Here is a 22,086-nt window from a genome sequence, read left to right on the forward strand (position 1 = left end):
TGCCTTTTATTCTACTTTGGGATACAGATTGGCTTTAAAAACAACTACTGCAGTGGTAGATTTTTATTTTATTTTTTCTTTAGTTTCTGTCGGAAAAGTATAAATGGATAGGAGCTTAGAACAAATGTTCAGGTAAGAATCAGACCAGAAATGAATGTACTAGTCTACCAGAATACACCACAGTTAAAATAATTTAAAAGAACATACCAAACTGGAATTTCTGGTAAATGTTTCTCATAACATTGAGAACGTTAGGGTGTTGAAAACTGAACTGAATAAACGTAGGTTTCCCCGAAGAACAGGCGTGCACCAGGCTCCCGACAGCTGACCTATACCTGTTTGTCTATTCTTTCATGCTGACATTTTTCTTTGCTTTGTCCAATCTGTCCAGGATTTTGCTGTAGAGACCAGACATCTGTGGGTACATAAATAACAGCTGTATAACTAAGCTTTTTATACCTCTAGCAGTACAATGGAGCAGTTACTTTCATTGCTGTGTGCCAGTTTAACCTTATGAGACTGTATTTTATTGCCATATTTTTCTCTTGACAAAGCTGCAATACTTAAAGGATCACCTCTGGTGACGTTCCTTGAGCTAACTTCAAAACTATAATTGGTGTATTTTGATGAGCAACCCTGGAGTTGTACAATGACATGTAGATTTAATTCTGCCAAAATCTGTATTTAACAAAGCAGCAGGATGATTTAAGCTACTATCAACCCAGTGTTTCATCCCCTTTCTTCTCTCCACCAGTCCTCTACCTGTGTCTCATAGCTCTCCTGTAGAGATCCCAGGTGGCGGACGAAGCTCATGGCCAGGCCACACCACTTCTCAGCTTCGGGGTATTGAGCCAAGCTGTACAGCAAAATCCCAGTGTTCCAAGCCTGAGTCAGCAACCACAAGGTCTCCATCTCTGGGAAGTCGTCCGGCTACGGAGAAGAGCAGGAAGATGTTCAAAAGGCCACCTGGGTTACTGTCTTGTACAAATCATTTTCAGTGGGTTGAGGCAGCAAATGCCAAGTAAACTTTCATCAAATCCTGTCCATTTGTATATTAACATTTACTTATGCTTGTAAGTCATAAAAACAGAGCATGAAACAAACTCAGTGGAAACGGTTCATTCATATTTCACAACACTTTAATCTTGTCCATTTACTTTGATCCAAAGAATTCCACAGCTTTCAAGTAATAACTCAATATGAAAGGGGAAATGTGCACTGCCTCTAAAGCTGCATAATGTCTCAATAATTTCATGTCTCTTTCAGAGCTGTAGCTCACCGGCAGTGTGACAACTTGTACAGCGCATTAACATTCAAATTGGCAGGAAGGGGTGGTGAATGGAAGCATCTGCTAATTGGAGTGCGGCTGAAAGCCCATTGATAAAAAGAGGCTTCTAGAACAGCAGGCAGGCATGGAGTGGAAAAGAGGGGGTGAATTATATAGCAGGAGCATTCCTGTTGGAGGGAACAGGAGGTGGGAGCCGAGGGATGTCGGTGTGTGATTGGTGCTGACTCACTGCGGCTGCAATGATGGACAGGGCCTCCTCGTAGTAGTTCCACACCTCCTTGAGCACATGGGCCTCCACCTCTGACACGCCACTTGGGAGGGACAGCTTGATAAGGCTGTGAACACACTTGCTAAGATGAGGACACAGAAAAACAGTCAATAACCTATTCATTCAAAATCTAAAAAGAAAAAAAATGCTCATTAATGAAATGCTAAAGGTAGTGATGGGTGTGCCTGCAGTGCGCCAGGTCAGCCTGTGGTTGTTTCTTGTGCAGAAAGAGAGCAACCCTCAAGGCCTTCTTGCACAGCAGTGGGAAATAGGCTGGAGGCTCCATTGCCAAGGCTACATAAATGAAAGACAATAAGAGCATAGAGTGAATACTGAAAACACTGATGTGTTTCTTTAGGTATTTCAGCACAGACATGATTAATAATAGAGGGTCTTTTTAACCTGCCATGGTCTCTAACATTTTGGGTTCAACATTTTCAAGCTCCAACACAGACTCCAGTATTGCCTCAACCATGGGATCATTCAGTTTAGCACGAGCTTCAAACTCATACAGCAGTAGTAGAGAGTCTGTCGGGTCCATCGGAAAGCTTCCTGTAAATTGAGAATACATTTTTATAGCTCAATTTCACTTCATGAAGTAGACTTAAAAAATTATGTCAGCTTTTTAATAACATATAACTGTGTTTAACTCTCCTTTGCTGTGTTTTAAATAGTTTACATTTTGAAAATAAAAATTACTTTTAGTTTGAATAGTGTAGCTGCTAAATGCACCTGATGCTTTCAGGGTTTTCCACACCTCTGAACAGATCTGAATGTGCTCCAGAGCCTGAGTGAACTCCTGGAACCAGACAAACATGCAAAGCATTCTGGATTAATCATCGCCACCTAGTGTTCAGTTCCTTTTCAAAGGCAGGGGGATTCAAATGAAACACCTACGCTAGCACCAATGATGTTGTTAGTCACCTCTCCTCTCCACTGGTCTTGGTAAATTTCCATCCATGTGGAGTGAGAGTGTGCTAAATGTAGGAGATGGGCAGTGGGTGGCACACCTGGGTAGGGTGAGAAGACTTCCTGCCGAGCTCCAAAGAAGCAGCAGCAGCCATTAGCAGACATGTCCTCTGGCCCATGAGTAGAGTGCGATCAGGTGGGCACAGCTGGGAGAACTATAGGTTCATGTAGAAACACACATATAGCCTTAATATTTATTTATTCTTTTATTTAAAAAAGCTCTGTCATTGAGATCAAGTTCTCTTTTTCAAGAGTTTGAGACTGACAGGTAGGCACAAAGTACAGATAGACAAATAGAACTTTTAAAAATCTTCCAGTAACGTCATAATCTGTGGGCTCATATTTTTGTAGTTCATTTCGTTTGTAGGCAGCAAAGTATATGGACTCAGTTTTTCCAGTGTGAATAAGAACACAGCACAGCCACTGTCAGAATAGACATTTAGACACAGTGAATAGACATTTAAGCACGTATGACAAAGGAACTAACACATGATACGCTACATGGACAAAAGTATTAGGCTACACCTCTTATTCACTGAATTCAATAAAGCTATGGGGTTGTTTTTTGAGGTTGGCCTGGACCTCCTAGCAGCAGTGAAGGGAAATCTTAATGCTTCTGCTTACAAAGACATTTTTGACAATTCTGCACTTCCAAATCTATGGGAAGAGGCTGGAAAAGACCCTTTTCTCTTCCAGCATAACTATTCCCAAAAGAACAAAGCCAGGTCCATTAACGTGTGGCTGGATAATTTTTGGTGTGGTAGGTCTTAGCTGCCATCATCAAACACCTTTAGGACTGAAGTAAAATGGAGACTGTGATGTCCAGCATCAGTCGTAGTTAAATGGGCAGAAACTCCAACAGACACACTCCAACATTTGCAAAAAACATTCCCAGAAGAGTGGAAGCTGCTATAGGTGCAAAGAGGGGACCAGTTGTCATAAAGCTCATGTAAGTGTAATGTGTAGGTGGGTCCATAGTTTTGTACATATAATGTAGGAAAGTATTTCTAAAATACTGTATTTAAATTCTGACTACATTTAACCAAAAGTAAGTTGAATTTCTTATAAATAAGATCAAAATAATTGTATATGGGTACTTTTAGGCATCAGGGCTTGTATGTAAATCAGACATGAGAAAATCCCTGGCAGAAATCAAACTTAATAGATCCAAATGTAATGGTATGTATTCCATTAAAGCTAAGGTTAAGGAACACATATTATTGTGAGTGTAAACTGATACGTTTCTATTTATAAAGCAATGTTTATTCCTGTTCAGGTGTTCTTGATCTACACCCACATAGAGCAGACATTGATTAATTCACCTGACAAAGCTAATAAGGACACTTGCCTGATAAGAGAGCACAAAGAAATCTCTCATTTTGTCAGGGCTGCTCTCGCACTGCAAAGCCAAGTTCCAAGCTGTAACAAGGACACACATGAGCACACAGACAAAATGAAGGTGCTGCATACCACGTTAGATTGAAGTGAAAAGAAGAGAAAGAATCTTAGCACCAATCTTTCTGAACCAGTTAGCTTCCTCTGTGCGTTGATCGACAGTCATGTGAGAGGGGTGTGAAATTGTCTGCAGAGCTGAAGTGACGGCAAAGAAAACATCCGAGGGTTATGACGCACAACACATGACACTGTAGTTGAGACACTTCCACTCACAATGCAATTAAATTAAGATTTGCACTTACCCTTTTTTAGATGTGGCAGCAAGACATCCAGACTTACATCACTGCGTGGAATGAAATTAGGAAATGTAGATCTGTTTTTGTTTTTTCAGTTAAATCAGCATCAATTTGAAATATGAAAACATTTGGTATTTTCCCTCTTTCTCACCTCACCTTATTTTATCACTCAATTTTTCTATTGTGGAGAGAACAAGCCGAACCAAACACCTAAAAAGATGAATGAAGAAATTGGTGTTGACCTCCTTTCTTTCACCTACTAACTGTATTATACAGAGACATACTTTCAGTGAAAAAGTGAGGGAATATAGGTCAGTGGATCATAGAGGTGTGTGGAAAACTAAGAGACTAAATACAATCTCTGAGCCACCTCTACTAAATGTGTGACGCAGTACCATCATGACCCAATTTGAGATTTAAACATGAGTCATTATTTTCAGATCTCAAAAACCAAACATGATATCCATTAGCAAAGTTAGGTGTTAGCATCAAATTTATACGTATCTAAGACTGCATCCAAATCAAGACAATAAGAAAGCAAGCACATAATAAAAAAAAACGCAATTATTCACAAGTGCAAGCTTTATTTTTATTTTTTTAAGTTACCATGAATATTAACTCGGGGTTTCAAATTATTAAAAGTACCAAATTAAAATGTTCTTTGTGCTCATGATGAGTGTATGTAAACTTCTGACTACAACTGTATGTTTATTTAATAACAGCCTTATGTGTAAGGCTCTGTACTCAATCTGTTTTTGGCTACATACTGTCACATCATATCATTCATGTTAGATACTATTTTAATAAAAGTGAGGTTAAAATGTTACTTCTTTTTTTTTTTTTTAGGTTATACTTAAGTTTTCACAGACCTCAGAGCAACCAGAACCTGTGCTTGATCTTTGGAGTGTTCACACAAAATCTCCAGTGCTTTCATGGCGGTTTCCTGTTGTCCATTCTGCCACAGAGGTAGAAACTTTCTCATCACCATTAATGCCACTCACCACCTATACTTATCGATACGCATCAGAATCACATAGTACACTAAAGAAAATTCAAGTTGATTTAATAACTGAAACTATTGATTATAATAGCTGGGGAAAGTTACTGTAACACATCTATTTGTATAATAGTATAAAGTATGTAACTATTGAGGAAGGACTGCAGTATAAGTCTACACGAACAAGATGAAAAATATTTAAGCTTTATCTTTGATCCCAGCTGGTTTGGACATTTTCCTGGAAAGGTTTAACATGCTTGATCATCTTCTCAGTGATGCTATTCTTCTCAGCCCCTTCTGCACAGGAACCAGTATGAGTTCAGTGACAAGGACATAATCCCTCATCAACTTCCCACTCACAAAAACTGCCAGTTTCTGTCCAAGCTGCAAATAGCACTGATGAGGCGCTATATCATCATAAGACCGGGAAATGTAATAATAACTCAATCAGACCTAAACTGAAGGACTGGTGTACAGAAACGAGCAATGAGTCCTGTGATAAATTCTACCTCCAAAGCAATCTGAGCAGCCAGACTCAGGAGATTGGAAGCAGCATCCTCCGACACCAGCAGTCTGTCCTCACAGGCTACAGGATTCTTGGACAGACGTCCCATTGCATGCAATGCACCTGAGGCTAGCAAAAAATAAATAAATCAGCCACATCATCAAAAATAATATGGTGAAAATATTGCTGTTATTATGGCAACACTAGTATGATTTATAAAGCACCCCAGTCCCAGTAAGTAATCTTTTTTAGGTACCTTTCTCTGCCTCATTCTCCTGCACAGCCACCTTGTATACGCTAAACTGAGTAAAAATGTTGTCTGGATCACATCTCTGTGCTTCCTTAATTGCTTCTTTGGCCTTACAAAAATTAAGATTTTTGATACAGATGAAAACATATTTGCATGCAGTAACTGTAAAAAAAAATATGCCAGGGACACTTCCAGTTGTCACTAGTGACATATAAATACTGGTGTTCTAAAAATTACCAACCACAGCAGCCTCAAGTTCTCTTACCTTTTCCAGTTGCTTAAGTTTTAGGAAGCAGGAAGCTCTGTTTCTTTGCAGTTTGGCTAAGTTGGGCTCCATTTGACCTCCCTTGAAGAGACTTAAGGAGTAGTTATACCACTGAAGAGCCTCAGAATAGCTTCCAGCCTGGAAACACAAAGTTAAACTTTTGTCCATGTGAAAGTAAACCTCTACACTGAACCTATGCTAAATAAACTACTTACTTATGGTGGAAAGTCAGAAAACAAGAACTAACACTATAGGAAAACTTCTAACATACACATGCTGTTTTATAAGGAAACATCTAACAATACCTAACAAGGGTTAGGTGGACCTTTTTGTGGCCACCTGCCTTTTTGTTGTGAAGCAACACTGCTGATTGTGAACATCCTTATAAGTATGCACGTCTGTATGGACTCTAAAATGCATTGTGAATAGATGTGTACCTCAAAGTACTTGGATGCTTTATCCCACAGCAAGACATGGAGACTTGTAAGGGCCTGTGGGGTCAGCTGTTTGCCTGTACAGTGGCCTATGTGGGTGTAAAAAAATATCATACTAATACAGTAGCACATTTAAAGTACTATTCATTCTTTTTAATACTATACGCAGTGATAAATATATAGTATTTGTCATGCAATTAAATTTTTGTCTGTCTTAATTTAGATTTATTATAGTACTGATAGCAGAAATACAGTACCAGTGATAATATCCTCAATCTTCTGTTTGCCCAGCAGCTCTTTGCCTCTCTGCAGCAGCAGCTCAATGTGCAAGACAAGAGCAGTTCCCAGGTCAGGGGATGTCTCAAAGTGCTGACACACACTTTTCAAATACTCAAAAGCCAGCGCTTCTCTAGAAAAATAACAGACATATTCAGATCGATAAAATATGCCTGAGACTTAAAAAAAGATGCTTCTTTATGTATTATATATTTCTACAAAGAACTAATGGGAATTATTACCATACAAACAAAGATTTTTACCTCTCTTCAGAGATTAGTAGTTTCACTGTGCTTAGGCACAGCTCAAGAGAAACTTCTGATTCCAGCATCTCATGAAGTCCTGAAAATGAATTTTTTAAAACTGCTTTTTAATGTGCATTTGTAACTCTGCTGAAGTCATCTACAGAGACATATTAACTCTTTCCAAGGCTCTCAGTATAAGTATCTATTGCTACTGTAGTCAGAACAGCTCTAAGAGAACACCTAAGCCACAGTTTTATAACTTTGGAGACTAACAACCCACTGCAGCACCAATCAAATTCTGTCTAAATAACTCAATATGTTCTGGTTGTGGTATCAACTAACCTGCTCTGAAGTCACTGTCTGATGACTCACATCTCAGGAGTATTTTGATCTTTAAGTACAGTCCATATGTGCTCACGCATTCCTGTCAAATTACAAAATTAGCTGAAGAGCAGATTCCTCTGCTTATATAAATAACAATCTAAAAATGATTCCTAATGTTTCACCTTGTTTGCTAAGCTAACAGCATTGAGCGCCTTCTCTGCAAACTTCTCACAGTCCCACTCCAAATAAACAGTGGCGAGGAGCCGCAAAGCCTTGGCCTATTGTAGGGAAATTAACATCACTTTTATTACAATTGTAATTCTAAATGACAGTCATGTTCGTATGAAAGTTTATATTGTACTGTCTTACCAAAACTTCAGATCCGGGGCCATATTTCATATTCATTTTCCCGATATCATAGCTTTGACTGAAACGGAAACATTTCTCTTCGATTGCAACCTTTATCAACATTTTTCTTGGGAAACTGAACATTAGAATATTACCTCAACCAAAAAGCACTGTCTTCATACTTCCTCACATTGTAAGCATCTATTCCAAAGTTGTAGCACATTAGGGAGAGGTACGCAGTCTGTATTGAGAAAGTATAATCACAGTTAACATCCCCCACACATCCCATAACAATATGTAGTGTAAAAGTGAAAAATCAATATATAGTGTTGTTATAATAGCAACAGATGGCCTTTTTTCTTACATCCTTTGGTAGTCGCAGCAACATGTCTTTACAACGCTGAATGTAGGCCACAGCCTCTTTGTTATTGCCTTGAGTTATGGCCTGTAAAGGAGAACAGATCTGAACTTATAATTAAATGTCAGCAAACAATATAATACTCCCTATTAGCTGTCAGAAATTTACCCCTCTCATTGTTTCTCAGTTCACATTTTAGCTGTCTCACACTTCACACTGCAAGTCTGTCAGAATGGCACTTCCTAAGCTGCCAAATATCACAAGAACAAATATTCACATCGAAGGTGTCGAACATCACATGCGCCACAGCTCACCGATTCTGCTTGGTATGAGAGAATTCGAAGTAGATCCTTCTCCACATCCTCCTTGGATGAACTAATGTCAGCTGTGCCATTGCCTCTGGAAATCAGTTGGCTGTAGAGGATTTCAAGGCTCTGGGGATATTAGATTTTGAGTCATTTCTAAAAACATGGTATTTGTGTTTGCTTCAAACCTACACAGAATTAAGAGACTATCAGTATGAGTGTTATTTTCTTCTTCACCTTGACAGCAAGGCTTAAGTATTTATCTGCCATCTGGGGATTTTTGCAGTCCAGCCAGGTTCTCCCTGTTTTGCAGGCCATCTGTAAAGATTAGACACTGACAAACATGCCTTGTCCTCCTGAAACATTGCGCACTCACAGAGGCTGCCTTCAGTACTGCTTACCAGAATCTGCTTGCGAATGGTGCCCTCTGTTGGGTTCTCAGGCTCACAGCAGTACAACAGACTGCATGCAACATGACGCACTTTAAGCATAGTGAGATTATTTGAATGTGAGGAGAGAAGATAAAGCATAGAAAAATGCACAGTGGAACACAATCAGTCTTGGACTGGCCTGCTCAGAGTCCAGACCTCAATATTGTTAAAGTCAAAATGGGATCAAAGTGGGATCATCTTGACGGAGAACTGAAAAAAGGCAGCCAACTTCCAAAGAAGAGCTTTGAATCTCCTTCAAGAAGCCTGGAGAACTATTCCTGAAGACTACTTAAAGAAATTACAAGAAACCTTTAAAATTTAGGATGGGTTGAACAATAAAGGTGCTCATACCAAATATTAACTTTGAAACTTGCTAGAATAGTACAGACTGTGTTTTTGTCTTATATATTTCCATGCACATTTGTATGTTTAAATGCATTTCTGTATCTATTTCCTATTTTCCTAGCAAAATACAAAAAAATGAGGGGTGGAACAATACAAATAAATATTTACCTTGGGCTTTTTGAACTGTACTTATTGTGACACCCACATTCTTAGTAACTCCCCAGTTCCACAGCTTGATGGCACACTCCTCCAGCTGTAAACAAGACAACAAAAAAAATAACATTATGCCAGCTTCTTGTATATGAGTATAAACAATATTACATTAAATTGCAGTCTTTAAACATCATGGAACCGTTGCAGCAGTCATATAACTTGTAGTAGGTTAGATTAATTCAGCTCTATTAAACAAGAATATTAGCGGTGTAAAAAAATTTCTTCCATAACTATTTGTTAATTCTTCATTTTATTTTATTTCTTTGGTTTTTTTTTATTGTTATACTATAACTTTACATCACTACTGACTTGTGGCATATAGTTAAACAAGCTGACGTGTTTTTGTCTACCTGCGGATCTGGTATTTTGGGCATAGCCTCAAGTCCAGGGACTTCAGAGAAGAGCTTCTCTATCACTTCATCATAATCTGTTAGCTGCTTTTGCAGCAGGAGCTCAGTGAGACCTGTGTATTAAAAAAAAAGTCAACAAAGACAGACGTTGACAGGACACAAACAGGATAATAGAGGACATGTTGTCTTCTGAAGTGGAAAGTGACATCTGATTTTTCATGCAATAAGAATATCCGAATTTTCTACACTATAAAGAAAACCACATACTGTATGTGCAAGACAATAATGTGTGTGACATGGAGAGCACCTCACTTTCTTATTCTTTTGTTTAAGTTAAAAATCTGTCTCAAAATCCAGTTTGACTACATTAATTTCCTTTCTCATTTAAAAAATAATTCAGATATTCTCTTGTGTCTTAATGTTAGGCTATTAGCACTGAAATATTAAGCTATTTATTAATGATTGTTCATCTTTTAAGGTAGAATATAATCTAAAATGAAGCATGAGTCATACATCCCAAATTAGGTTAATTAGTTGCCATTTTAAAAAAGTATTCATATTACATATTTACAAGTTAGGGGGCTAGCTTGTTATAATAATGTAAAATATAACAATAATTCACTGTGGCTGGTGACCAAGATAACATGAGCAGTTTAGTGGATAACATGAACCCCAATTTTATGCCTCTAATCATTTGCATTATCAGGCATTTCACAGGCTGCACAAAATTTATAAAAAGTCTATAACAAAGCAGTTTCTTTAAAAATTCTAAGACCCTGTTTGAAATACACATAAGGTCTTCAAGTACCCTTTTTACCCACTGAATAAAGAGAATTTACTCTCCATCAAAAACTGCTTTAAAAGTTTCAAATTGTTACCCAGGTGTAGATTTGTACTTACAAATGTAGATGGCAGCCTGCTGGCTAACTTTTTCTTGCTACAGTCACAACAGCAGTAAGTTTTAATAATACAACTTTTGGGATTTACAGACTTTGCCTGTTTAGTTCCCTTTATCTTTTAGAAAAATAACTATTACTTCCATGGCCTGAGTAACATTTAGCTAATATACCAGAGGCACAAAACTGTTATTAGCTATTGTGCTTCCAGATAATAGACGCAACCTAACAATTAGTGAATTAGCTAGGTTGGAAGCTAAATTAACAACTAAGCTCCAGCTCCAGTTGGTACCCAATATGGTTTTGTAAAAGCACTTTAATAAATAAATAGGTGGGTCAAGAGAACGAGTCAGTTACTCACTTTTCACAGTTGAGGTAAGTTCCTCCATGTCTAACTTTTCGTGGAATAAAAATATCTGTCAGGCTAGGTGCTAGCAGCTAGCTCCTCACTGAAATGTTGGCATTTGATTGACAGCTATCAAAAATGCCCGCGAAAAAGAAAGCGAGGATATCAAAACAACAGCAATATAAAAGAGCTATTACTCCAATAGAGGGAATTATTCTGCCTACCTTAAACTGTTCCTAATACTAGCTTGATAATAATTGCAGGTGTGACAAAAATTAAATACCATTAAACAAAGGGATAAAGAGAGTTTCTGTTGGTTACTGTATTATCCCCATCTTCTATAGAAAGTTATTTGCTAGAGAATTAGAAGAGGCAAGTTCCTACAAGACCTACAGTTCATCTCAAAACTTTGCAATGGGGAGATTGGGACTACCTTCTTTTAGAGATTATTGTTTTGCAGCACAGATGAGTGCTATTGTACTTATGTAGCCCATCATAAAATACACATGGAAACACACTAAAAAGAAAATACCTCCCATTCCCATACAGCCAATTTTATCATATAACAGTTTACAAGGTTATATAAATATTAGGTGAAATTGACTCTTAAGGTATATAAAACTGTTATAAAAGAACATAAACTAGAGCGAGACATTTATATTATCAAATCCTTGAGTTGTGATTTTATTGTGTGCATTCTGATTTCTATACAATATAATGAAAGAAGGAAAACTGCACAGTTTTGAAATGTTTAAAGAGAAATATTTATTATAAAAGCAAGATTTCTATATATTTGTAGATGCAACACTATGTTGATATGAAGGTCAAAGAAATGTAAGAAATGTAACTGTTGAAAATTATTTGTCTTTTTTCCCCCTCATTTCCCTTATCTACCTTGGTCTATGTATGTGTTGTGTAGTGTTTTATGTATAGTGTAGTATTTCAATTTAAAAATAATTAAAACAGAAATAAGAATCAGCAAGGGCTTTTGAGAGAAGGGTCATCTACTGGAGCACAAGATGATCCAGGCTATGCAGGGCTTTAGCTTTCTGGGAACATAAAATAAGGCAGTAAAGTCATATTAAATTTGATTTTTCAGTCATTTTAAGGTCAGCTCAACTCACCGCAAAGCTGAATTGCTAGCAGTGTACAAAACAAAGTAAGACACGTGTTTGCTTACAGATAATGGAGTTCTGTAGAAAACTAAATGTTTTGACAGGGCATGCTCTAAGTTTTAACTTTGCTAACACTAACTGGTATTGATCTTATGTTGGCATCAATAGCTCTTAAATAAAGTTTATGGTTGATATTATACTCAAAGGTTATCTGAGGTTTTCTGGTGAAGTATTTTCTCATAACTCTCTTTGGTTCTCCTGCAGTATTTACTCAGAGTTCAGCAATCTTTGTTGGCATTGTGGCCATAAAGGAAAAAAAAACAGTATAAGCCCTTATTTCTTGGTAAATCTAAGAAGCCTTGTAAGACTGGCTTAGCGCACTTGTTTACATTTATTGCCAAGTGACATTTTCCAGTCATCACATGCTTGGCAAGTAGATTAAATTACCTGTACTTATAGTAACTAGTGTGGGAAATTAAGGGTTTATTATTTGTTGTAGATATAGACATCAGGATGACACAGAAAAAGAGAGCTCTCCAGGCAACAAATAAAAAATAGTGAATTGGTATTTGGACTGTAAGTTGTAATGTTACCACTATAGCATATCCATCTTTTTTATTAGTAATTCTAAATGCATGAACAGAGATCTGTTCTGTTTTTCAGTGTACAGCTATCTCTCCTTGTGGTTGTTAATACAGGTATCATAGTCAGAATACCATAGGTATCATAGACGGACATGCGACTGTAATATTATCTCACCAAATTCTTCTGATATTATTGTTAGAAAACAATTTATCTTATGTGTAAAACCAAAAATCTATTTGTAAGTCACAGTACATAAAACTTTCTGGTTTCTTTCTGACAACAGGTATCAGGAAAAGAGAGGGCATCAGAGCTAAGCAGAAAGAGGAGGTCAGGTAAGGCTTTTTCAATTTTCAACTTGAATTATGATTCTTTTTCAAATCACACAAAACATTAATAACAGTATTAAAAAGACTCCCATTTTTACTGCCATTTACAGGTGTAAGGAGCAAAGTGCCTCTCTGACAGATTCATCACTTTCCCAAATCAAACTTCCACCCTTATTCATACCTTTTTGATACTCAAAGGTACCAAGGTAGGCAAAAGCACTATGACATTATGAAACACTGACATCTCACTTAGATATTTTACTCTCTTCAATGAAGTAAAAGTTTTCTCTCTAAAAGCTGAAATATTCCAATTTTTACATGTATGCATGCAATTCAAATCAAAGAAAAGATGAAGGCCTAAGTTTCCATATGTCTCTGTTAGGGGAGTATATTGTATTTAGCTCAAAAGTTACTACAGGAATACCAAGAAATCACAACATGGCTGTAAAACCATCTGCAAAATATTGTATAGAACCGCTCTTATGCTGCCTGAACACTTCTGACCCATTGAAGTGTGAACAAGGGAACTGTGGGGGCGTCCTGTAGTGTCTGGCAATGGGAAATTGGATCCTGCGTGTTGCAGGGTGGGGTCTGTGTGGATCAGGGTTATTACAGCATATCCCAGGGATGCTTGATCATGAGCTAGGGAGTTTGGAGGCCACGTGAACATATTTAGCTGCTGGAGGGGGTTGCTTTCTTTTTCACGGGGCTATGTGTTTAATGCAAGATTATTTAGGTGTGCAAACGTTGTTAAGTATGAAACAAGAGGACCACAAGGAAGATTCATGCATGCACTGAAGAAGGATATGCAGAGGGTGACATAAGAGCATGGTAGGGATAGGTTGAGATTAAGGGAGATTATCAGCTGTGGTGACTTCTTAAGGGAGCAGAAAACAGAGGAATAATAATACTTTCTGTTAAAAGGTGATGCTTAGTTTTTACAGTTATCTAACTAACTTGCCCAACTAATTCCAAATAGCATGGATCAGTCACTAGAAATTCATGCCGTAAACATTTGATACCCAAGCTTCTAAAGATATGTCAGGATTTATTCTAGATGTCTTGATAAAATAATGCAAAAGACATCTAGAACAAAGGCACCCATTGAGCAACTCCACCCAAGGACGTGATCTTAAACTTGGTTTGATTTGTCCTTGTTATATGTAAAACTTCACTCTCACATTGAGTTGAACAGACATTCAGCAACTATTTCTCCATCTCTGTGTTTTTCCATTAGTGATCTGTAGCCTGGGTGACTCAGCAGCAATATGAGGTCATTTGACTCAACACCACATTAGACATGGGTCTGGAGAATATCTCGACAGTTTGATTTTTGAGCTTTGAATTATTGCTTTCTTACAAGTCTGTCTTCACTGGGAACAGCCTTCACAGTGATTCCCATTGAGCACTGATTTCTTTTTGCCTGACTAAATTTCTGGACTAAATTTCTTCTGACACAATATCTGACATATTACCCAGAAAACCTCTACCAAAGCTTCAACTATGTTGCTTTGATTCTTGAGTAAATCTCCTTTTGACAACTCAGAGGCTGAGGAAAGCAGGTACCCACCTTTTAAACCAGTAGCATGGAATACTTGGAAGGGCAAATGTTCAGAATAAATAAAATAGTGTTCATTTGGTGTGTGAAGTCAACAAAACCACTTAATCCATAAGTTCTATCAATATATTTATTAAACCATTTTTGCTTCCCATTAAGAGAAAAAAAATATTGCTATAGATGTAGCCTTTCCCAGTCATGTCCTTTTTTTTCCAATCAACACTAGATGGAGCTAAATGACATAGGTGAGACACAAATGCACTGACCCTAATACAGTAACACAGTTTCCAAAAATGCTCTGACTTCTGCAAACTTCTGTCCAGGACTTAAAAATTACACATTTATAGAACTGAATTTATGCAAGTATTAGTTTTGCTAACATAGTGGAACACACTATCTGACCACTTCATTAGGTTCTACTTCGGATTACACAAATATCTAATGGGCCATTTATATGGCAGTAACTTAAAGCATTTAGGTAACCTGTCTAAATGAGAATCAGGTAACTATGATTATTAAATCAAGTAACTACTCGTTAGAATCAAGGTATACAGACAAGCATCTCTGAATTCACAACATATCCAGCCTTGAAGAAGATGTAACAAACAACCACGCTTGGCACTACTTGTGTCTGCTAAGAACAGGAGCCTGAGGATACTATTCACAGAGGCTCGCCGCAATTGGAGAAGACTGGAAAAAGTTGCCTGGTCTGATGAGTCCTGATTTCAGCTGAGCGATTCAGATGGTAGGGCCAGAATTTCATATAAACATGAACGCATAGATCCATCCTGGCTTGTAACAAAAGCTCATGATGATAGTGGTGGTATACTGGTGTGGGCCATCTCTTTATAACCACCTGTGATGGCTACTTCCAGCTGACAACACACAATTTTGCAATGTTCCTATTATCACAAACTGGTGTCTTGAACATGACAATTAGTTCACTCAGATGGCCTTCACAGTCACCAGATCGCAATCCAATAGAGCATCTTTGAAATGTGGTGGATTGGGAGATTTGCGTCATGGATGTGCAACTTACAAATCTGCTATCATGTCAATATGGACCAAGATTTCTGAGGAATATTTCCAGCATCTTGCTGAATCTATGCCATAAAGAATTAAAATTGTTCTGAATGCAGGAGGGGGGTCCGGTACAGTACTAGAAAAGTGTAACTAAGCAAGTTTTCATCAACTTGTATTTCTAATTTTGCCTTCACACCCTCATTCTGAAGTCTGGAAATGCTGGCACTACTTGCATTCATGTCAGAGTACAGTCACTTGACGGAGCATGCAGTCAGACGCTGTCTACTACTCTCCTCAGAAAGGACATTTCTTCTGGTTCATTTACCCAAGACGAACAAAAGGAAGACTGCATGCGGTGTGTGTACAACCAGTTAGTCCCCCACAGTCTGTTTGAGCTCCAGCTTCCAAAATAAATCATTTTAAATCCACCCCTCTCAGCTTGTAACTTCCAGCAATTGTTCATCAGGAGACTTATCTGTTGCGCTGTTAGCCCAAAGGGAATGTCTCCCTTTTTGAAAGCTTAAATATGGAAACAAACTAAGAAAATTACAGTTGCAATTTTATACACTTTACAAGTTATTGCTCTCTTACAATGCATGAGCCAATAGTTTATCATCTAATAATAAAATGATCAATTCTTGCTTCTGAAATTTCCCAAAGTGAAATTCCCGCAGTCATAATCTAAAAATTATTAGAAATAAATCAGTGCAGCCTTCAATATGATGTTTCCTTTTCGAATGTAACTTGTCTGTAACTTCTCTTTCTTTGGCTGATAGTGACTTAAAGTACTGATAGGGGGCAGGAAATTGCTGAATTCTTTAGTTGTGACAGTGTGGTCTCAAAATCCCAGATAGCATAAGGATTACCAGCATTGGAATGGCCAAGTTTCCCATGTTCTCATGTGCCACATCACAGTTCTCCTGCTATAGGTCGGAAAATTGGTTTACATTACATTTCAATTTGCCTTGTGTATCACCTTTAGCACACAACACTACTTCTGATCCAGTCCCCAAAATGGTAGCTGTGGATTCCTGTTGTGGGCGGAAAGGTGAGGGCAGGATGTTCTTATTTACAATGCCTGCTAGTATGACCTGCAACAGCAAAGTGATTGTTGTTGTGATAAAAAGAAAACAGTCTGCGGCATATCCACACACTGCAGGGTACGGCCGGACAAAAGAAGATTATTTACATTGATATAAAAAGAAGTGCATCCTGTTTCTGACGTTAAAAATAAATCCAACAAATGTTTATTCTGCAAACTTGGGCAGATAGATTCAAGCCGATATCACAGTGATTGTTTGCACTGCATTGTTTTGTTTTTTTCTCCAGTGAAGATAAATGCAATTACCTTTAACCTCAGGTACACAGGTTGATTTTTATCAGTGTTGCACACAAAGGTCAGTTAAGTAAATAAATACATAGCATGCTAATTTATTTTATAATTAAAAATTGCAAAATATGTAATGAATCAAAGTTAACAAGAGCTTTAACTAAAGCAGACTGCTTTTAATCAACAACATTCGGGCACAACAGCCTTTCAGTTATGGCAGTTGGGATGTGGAAATTCCTTAACACTAAGAGAGTACAGTGTGATAGTGGATAAAAAGTCAAAGATAAGAGACTTCGTGCACCAAAAGATTTTATTTCAGAAAGAAAGTGAGACGGTTTATGCTTCTGAAGAGCATCTGCTCCCTACTAATAGGTGATTGAAGAACTCCCTTTAAAGGTTTGTGAATTTAATTTGAGAACATACTCATTAAGACTCTAAGGTAGCTCAGTGAATAGCTTCTTCTCATCTCTAGTGTCTAAGGGAGCTTCTGCCTGGTATGAAAAACTGAGTGGAGTTTCCTAAATGATAAGATACGTGCAATGACTGCGTTTCTGTTGCATCATTTTATTTCCCTGCACAGTTATAGTGGGAATAACTCAGAACAATGACATACTGTTCCCCCTCAGTAGCTAAAATTAAGAAGTCGCCCCCTCCTCCCCCTAACCTACCTACCCCTCCTCAACAAAAGTGACGTCGCGTCCTCCGTCTGTGTGTGGCTCCATAAAACGTGTCACGTCTGGACGGCACTGTAAGTGTTGCACAGAGGCGATAGGGAGGAGATACAGTGGGTACAAGGCGCAGGAGCTCATTGATCTCGTTCTTGAGTCCAAACACAGCACAAGAGCCACAAGAGCTGAAGTACTTTTCACTTCAACTTTTTTATTTTACGGCCGATTCAATTTCCTTCATTTAACTTTTTTTTCCTTTTACTACTTTTGCACCTGCCCAGAGGATAGCGGTGCATCCGACCCGCCTCCTCAGTGCGCCGGTGCCGGGAGTTGGACTGCCGAGCAGCGCAGGAGAGCTCCCCCGCGAATCGCGTGCAGGCATATGGGAAAATTACTGCTGCTTTGTCCTTGCGCACCTGAACCTTTTGGGGATTCATAAAAGGCGTTTTAAAGGCCAATTAAGACTCGCAGTCAGCCGGAATTTAAAGAGACAAACAGCGACTAGATTGCATTTATTTTTATCACAAGGTTTGCACTTTGGGGAAGTTCGCAGGATGGCCCCACCTGACTGCTTCAACCAGGTCGCTGTCATCTTGTGTTTTTTATCTCTGGCATTAGGTGAGTCATTCATGTTTATATACACCAGATATTTACGAGTGAAAGAACAGACTTTATCATTGTTAATTCCTTTCAGTGAATGAAAGACTGATTGCATAATATTTAAAAACACGATTTATATACAGCTGCCAATTTTTACAATAACTATTTTTAGCATTATTTTTCTTTTTTCTTTTTTTTTTTATAGTAATTTAAATTTCTCCGGTGTTTAATTGACCTGCAACCAAGAGCTGATTTTGTTGGCGGGTTATTCTTTGATCCCAGCTGCAGTGTAAAATGATTACTGTGTATAGCTATGACCGCAGATTACTTGCACATTTTCGAAGATCATGCGCCAACAGAAAAAAATCATCATTCTGCTATTGAGTTTGCAGTTTTCAGATAAGCCCCTAGAGGTCGTCTGTCCCTATTGTCATTGGGAGATTATTAGTAAAATGCGTTGATTCATAACAGGCGATTAGTCGGGCTCTATATTTTAGTATGACTGGATTTACTAATATGAGTTTTGAATGGTCTATTTTAGTGTACTTTCTTAGATACTTTGAATATTTTGCATGTCAGTACTTTGTTATAAATTATGAAACGCAAAGTTCCTGCAATTGTTATGTGTGCGTGGACAGGATTAAACATTTTGCCATGTTTTATCTGACAGTCCAGTCAACTCCATTGTCTCAGTCTCACTCCACAAAACCTGAGTAAATCTGGGATGTTCCTTCACCTTGTGCCAGGTCCAGTGTGTCACAGAGATACAAACTAAGGCTTCCTCACCACTTCAAAATAAACAGCCCATCCAAACAAAGGAAATACTGTTCACATTCAACCTCTTTTACTGAACACACACACACACACACACACACACACTGTGTTTTTGAGTAGGTTTCCTTCACTGTCCACTCACAAAGCGTGGGAAAGACGCAAAGAGGAGGAAGCGGATGTAGGGACAAGAGAGGCAGCCTGGAATTGTTCTGGCTAGTAAAGGTCACGGAAATGTGACACGCTACCTGAGCAAAGATTTCTTCCCGGAGCTCCTTGTGCTCACGTTCAACTATGTCAAACTTCATCCACAAGACAATAGCAAGGAGGAAAGGGGCTATTGTTTCAGTACAGGAGCCACTGACTGGTAGAGACATTAGTTACTGATGGTCGTCAAGGTGTCTCTGTTTATTCAGAGATGTGTAAGATGTTTTTTTCTGGTGAACAGCTGTGAGAATGTCACGGTGTCATCGTTAACTAAGCAAAATTACAAGTCATGGAGTGATGCGCACGCACGACTGGGGTGTATTTTATTATTACACAACATCCACTTTTATCCCAGTAATTTTAAAGATGGCTTAGAGTGAAAAGGAAAAAAAACTATATTTGCTGCTGGCCTATTTGCTGATTTCTTAATTTTTGACTTGCAGCTGCTTCTTATTCGAAATGAGCACAGGTTACATATGTTCATTCTGACCTTTTGACACCAATTTAACTGAAGCGTAACAGCTCACACAAATGTCAGCAAGATAATCTTTTTTCAGTGGACCCTTCTGCATATCACTTGAGATGTGATGCATGTAGGAATATTCATACAATGGAGTTTGCCTGTAAATATAATGATATATATTTAATTAAAATGATCACTTGTGTTGGACTGATTCTTTTATTCTGGGTTCTGAGTTACATTTAGTCAGATGACACCCCTGAGTTTAGGAAAGAAAATTGCCATGAAAGTTATAACTGACACAGCAATGACTAAGGAGATGGGTGAAATGGAAAGTGGAAGCTGTCCTTTTATTGTTACTTATCATATACAACACTCTCTTTGTCAGTTCTTTCTTTTCCTGCAGTGTAGACAGTCCTGCGATGAGAGGGGTTGATGTTGTGTCTAATTTGTACCAGAGTATTTTTTTCTTTCCTGCTTGGACGCTTGAGGACTGTAAAATGGGAGTGATGAGAGGTCAGCCAAGTGCGGTGGGGGCTCATTGCTCACTGGCAGTACATCTGGGTCCATGCAGGCAGTACAAGAAAAACACATCCTCACACACACACTCACCTGGAGTGGAAGATTTACCAGTAGAGCAGAAAACGTCATTCCCCTACACTGGGATATTCAGCTTTACAAATTGAACTGTGTTGCTTTTCTGGATTATTCCAGCATCTGTTCCATGCTAGACCTATCCACCTCGAACCAGCAATATATTTTCTTTGAATCCTGCATGGGATTTCAATTTCAAGGAGCTTCTGTCTGCCTCTTAGTCTTAATCATACATTATGGAACAGGAATCCTCTGGGTTTACTATTTAGGAGTCTCATGCAGGAGAACCCCCTTTGTTGGCTCTACACAGCTTTATATAACCTAGAGTGGCCACCCATCACGGCCAGATGTTCCTTTATTTTGTTTTGTTTTGTTTTGGGGTTTTTTTTGTTTTTTTTAGAGGAGTCTGGGGCATTTTGCCTCCAAACCTCTAAAGGTTTATACACGCCTAATGAAAAAGGCTCTCTCTGTAACTGTTGTCTTAACCTTGCAGTTGGCAAAGTGTAGGGTTTTTGTAGGGCTCTGCATGTGAGAATGTTCCAGGACACAAGTAGCACAGCCAGAGCACCGTTAGCTGGTTCTTATTATGGCAGGTGGTTGAGTCTTGTCAAAGGTTTGATAAAGTTTGTCTTGAATATTTTGTCAGTCTAACTTGCAGTGAACTGTCACGGACACTTTTGCAGCAGGACAGCACCGTGACCCAGAGAAGGTGCGATGTTTGGACCGCCCAAACTCAGATTTGAAGGATACAGATCAAGCTTAGCTTTTAAGTCCAGCCTACTTAACAAATGACAGTAGGATCGTATCCCCCTGGAAGTTAATTGCAGTATCTCGTTGAGAGAAAATGCAAAAAGAGGTTAGTGAATAGTGTATTACATTTGTTTTACAATGGCTACCATAGCACTATCCATGACAGACTATTCACTACTGTTTCACTCTGTTTGCCAGGGTCACAGTATGGCAAAGCTGACTCATGTACTCTAGCGGTAAATCCCTCCTCGCCCCCTTCCACTTTTTGTTTGGATATTGATCAAGTTTAGCCTTTTAGTCCGGCTTCATAGCAGATGACAGAGTAGTATCATATACCAGTTAAAGTACTTTTAACATATAATTGAGAGAAAATATAAAAATAAGTTAGTGTGTAGTAGGTTTGTTTACATAAACTACCAGTGCGCTATCATGAAATCTCATCGCAGAGACTGTTCACTATTGTTTCAGTCCATCGTCAAGGTCACAGTACAGCAAAGCTGGCTCATTTACTCCGTAATTCTCACTTCTCCCCCCATCTAATTTTGTGACAGCAGAAGAGCAAAGGATGAAGTGGCAATGATACGCAAAGGAATCATTGTGCCCTATTCCCAAAAATGATTTTTTCCCTCGACTCTCAAGACATTCGTGCCGTCTGATGACGGGACGGGAAGTACAGGGAGGTGAAGTGTGCCCTCTGCAAAAGAGAAGGGAATTCCGCACATTATTCCTCGCGCTTTAGGGGCTGTGACTTGGAGTTTCCTTTTCGGTTCAGTGACAGTACAGTCATCTGATACAGTAATTTTTTTGTATTATTACACAACATCACCAGTGAGCTACTGGCAGCATGCTGGTGGCATTTATATCACTTGTCTATTTTGCTTTATGTATTTTTTTTATTTTTTTATTTGTAGTTCTGTAGTGTTTTTAAGTGCAGTAGTCACCGAATATTTTAGGAGTTGTGCTCAAAGTATCTTTTTAAACACCAAGAGTTTATG

At 38.4% G+C, this 22,086-nt stretch overlaps 2 protein-coding genes across 2 annotated transcripts in view; one reads left to right on the plus strand and one right to left on the minus strand.

Annotated features, from left to right (window-relative positions):
- Positions 1-86: 86 nt before the first annotated feature.
- tex11 (testis expressed 11) lies at positions 87-11,147 on the minus strand. The gene is made up of 29 exons (XM_063495398.1): positions 11,120-11,147; positions 9,863-9,975; positions 9,468-9,552; positions 8,914-9,004; positions 8,761-8,842; positions 8,533-8,652; positions 8,225-8,305; positions 8,016-8,101; positions 7,882-7,939; positions 7,695-7,790; positions 7,531-7,612; positions 7,207-7,285; positions 6,925-7,076; positions 6,671-6,756; positions 6,234-6,371; positions 5,975-6,077; positions 5,723-5,847; positions 5,086-5,171; positions 4,373-4,426; positions 4,223-4,263; positions 4,038-4,115; positions 3,874-3,944; positions 2,567-2,680; positions 2,289-2,355; positions 1,959-2,108; positions 1,742-1,850; positions 1,518-1,638; positions 763-930; positions 87-415 (listed from the first exon to the last, which is right to left on the minus strand). Exons 1-29 carry the CDS (start codon positions 11,145-11,147, stop codon positions 344-346), a joined length of 2,736 nt encoding a protein of 911 aa, XP_063351468.1. The 3' UTR covers positions 87-343.
- Positions 11,148-17,807: 6,660 nt separating this feature from the next.
- Positions 17,808-22,086, plus strand: part of kdrl (kinase insert domain receptor like) — a 43,483-nt gene continuing 39,204 nt past the window's right edge. Inside the window, exon 1 of the mRNA XM_063495410.1 lies at positions 17,808-18,327. Within this exon, the coding sequence (XP_063351480.1) occupies positions 18,264-18,327 (64 nt within the window). The 5' untranslated portion in view covers positions 17,808-18,263. The remainder of the gene's footprint in view (positions 18,328-22,086) is intronic.

Source organism: Pelmatolapia mariae, linkage group LG2 (genome assembly GCF_036321145.2).
Source record: "Pelmatolapia mariae isolate MD_Pm_ZW linkage group LG2, Pm_UMD_F_2, whole genome shotgun sequence".
Classification (NCBI taxonomy): domain Eukaryota; kingdom Metazoa; phylum Chordata; class Actinopteri; order Cichliformes; family Cichlidae; genus Pelmatolapia; species Pelmatolapia mariae.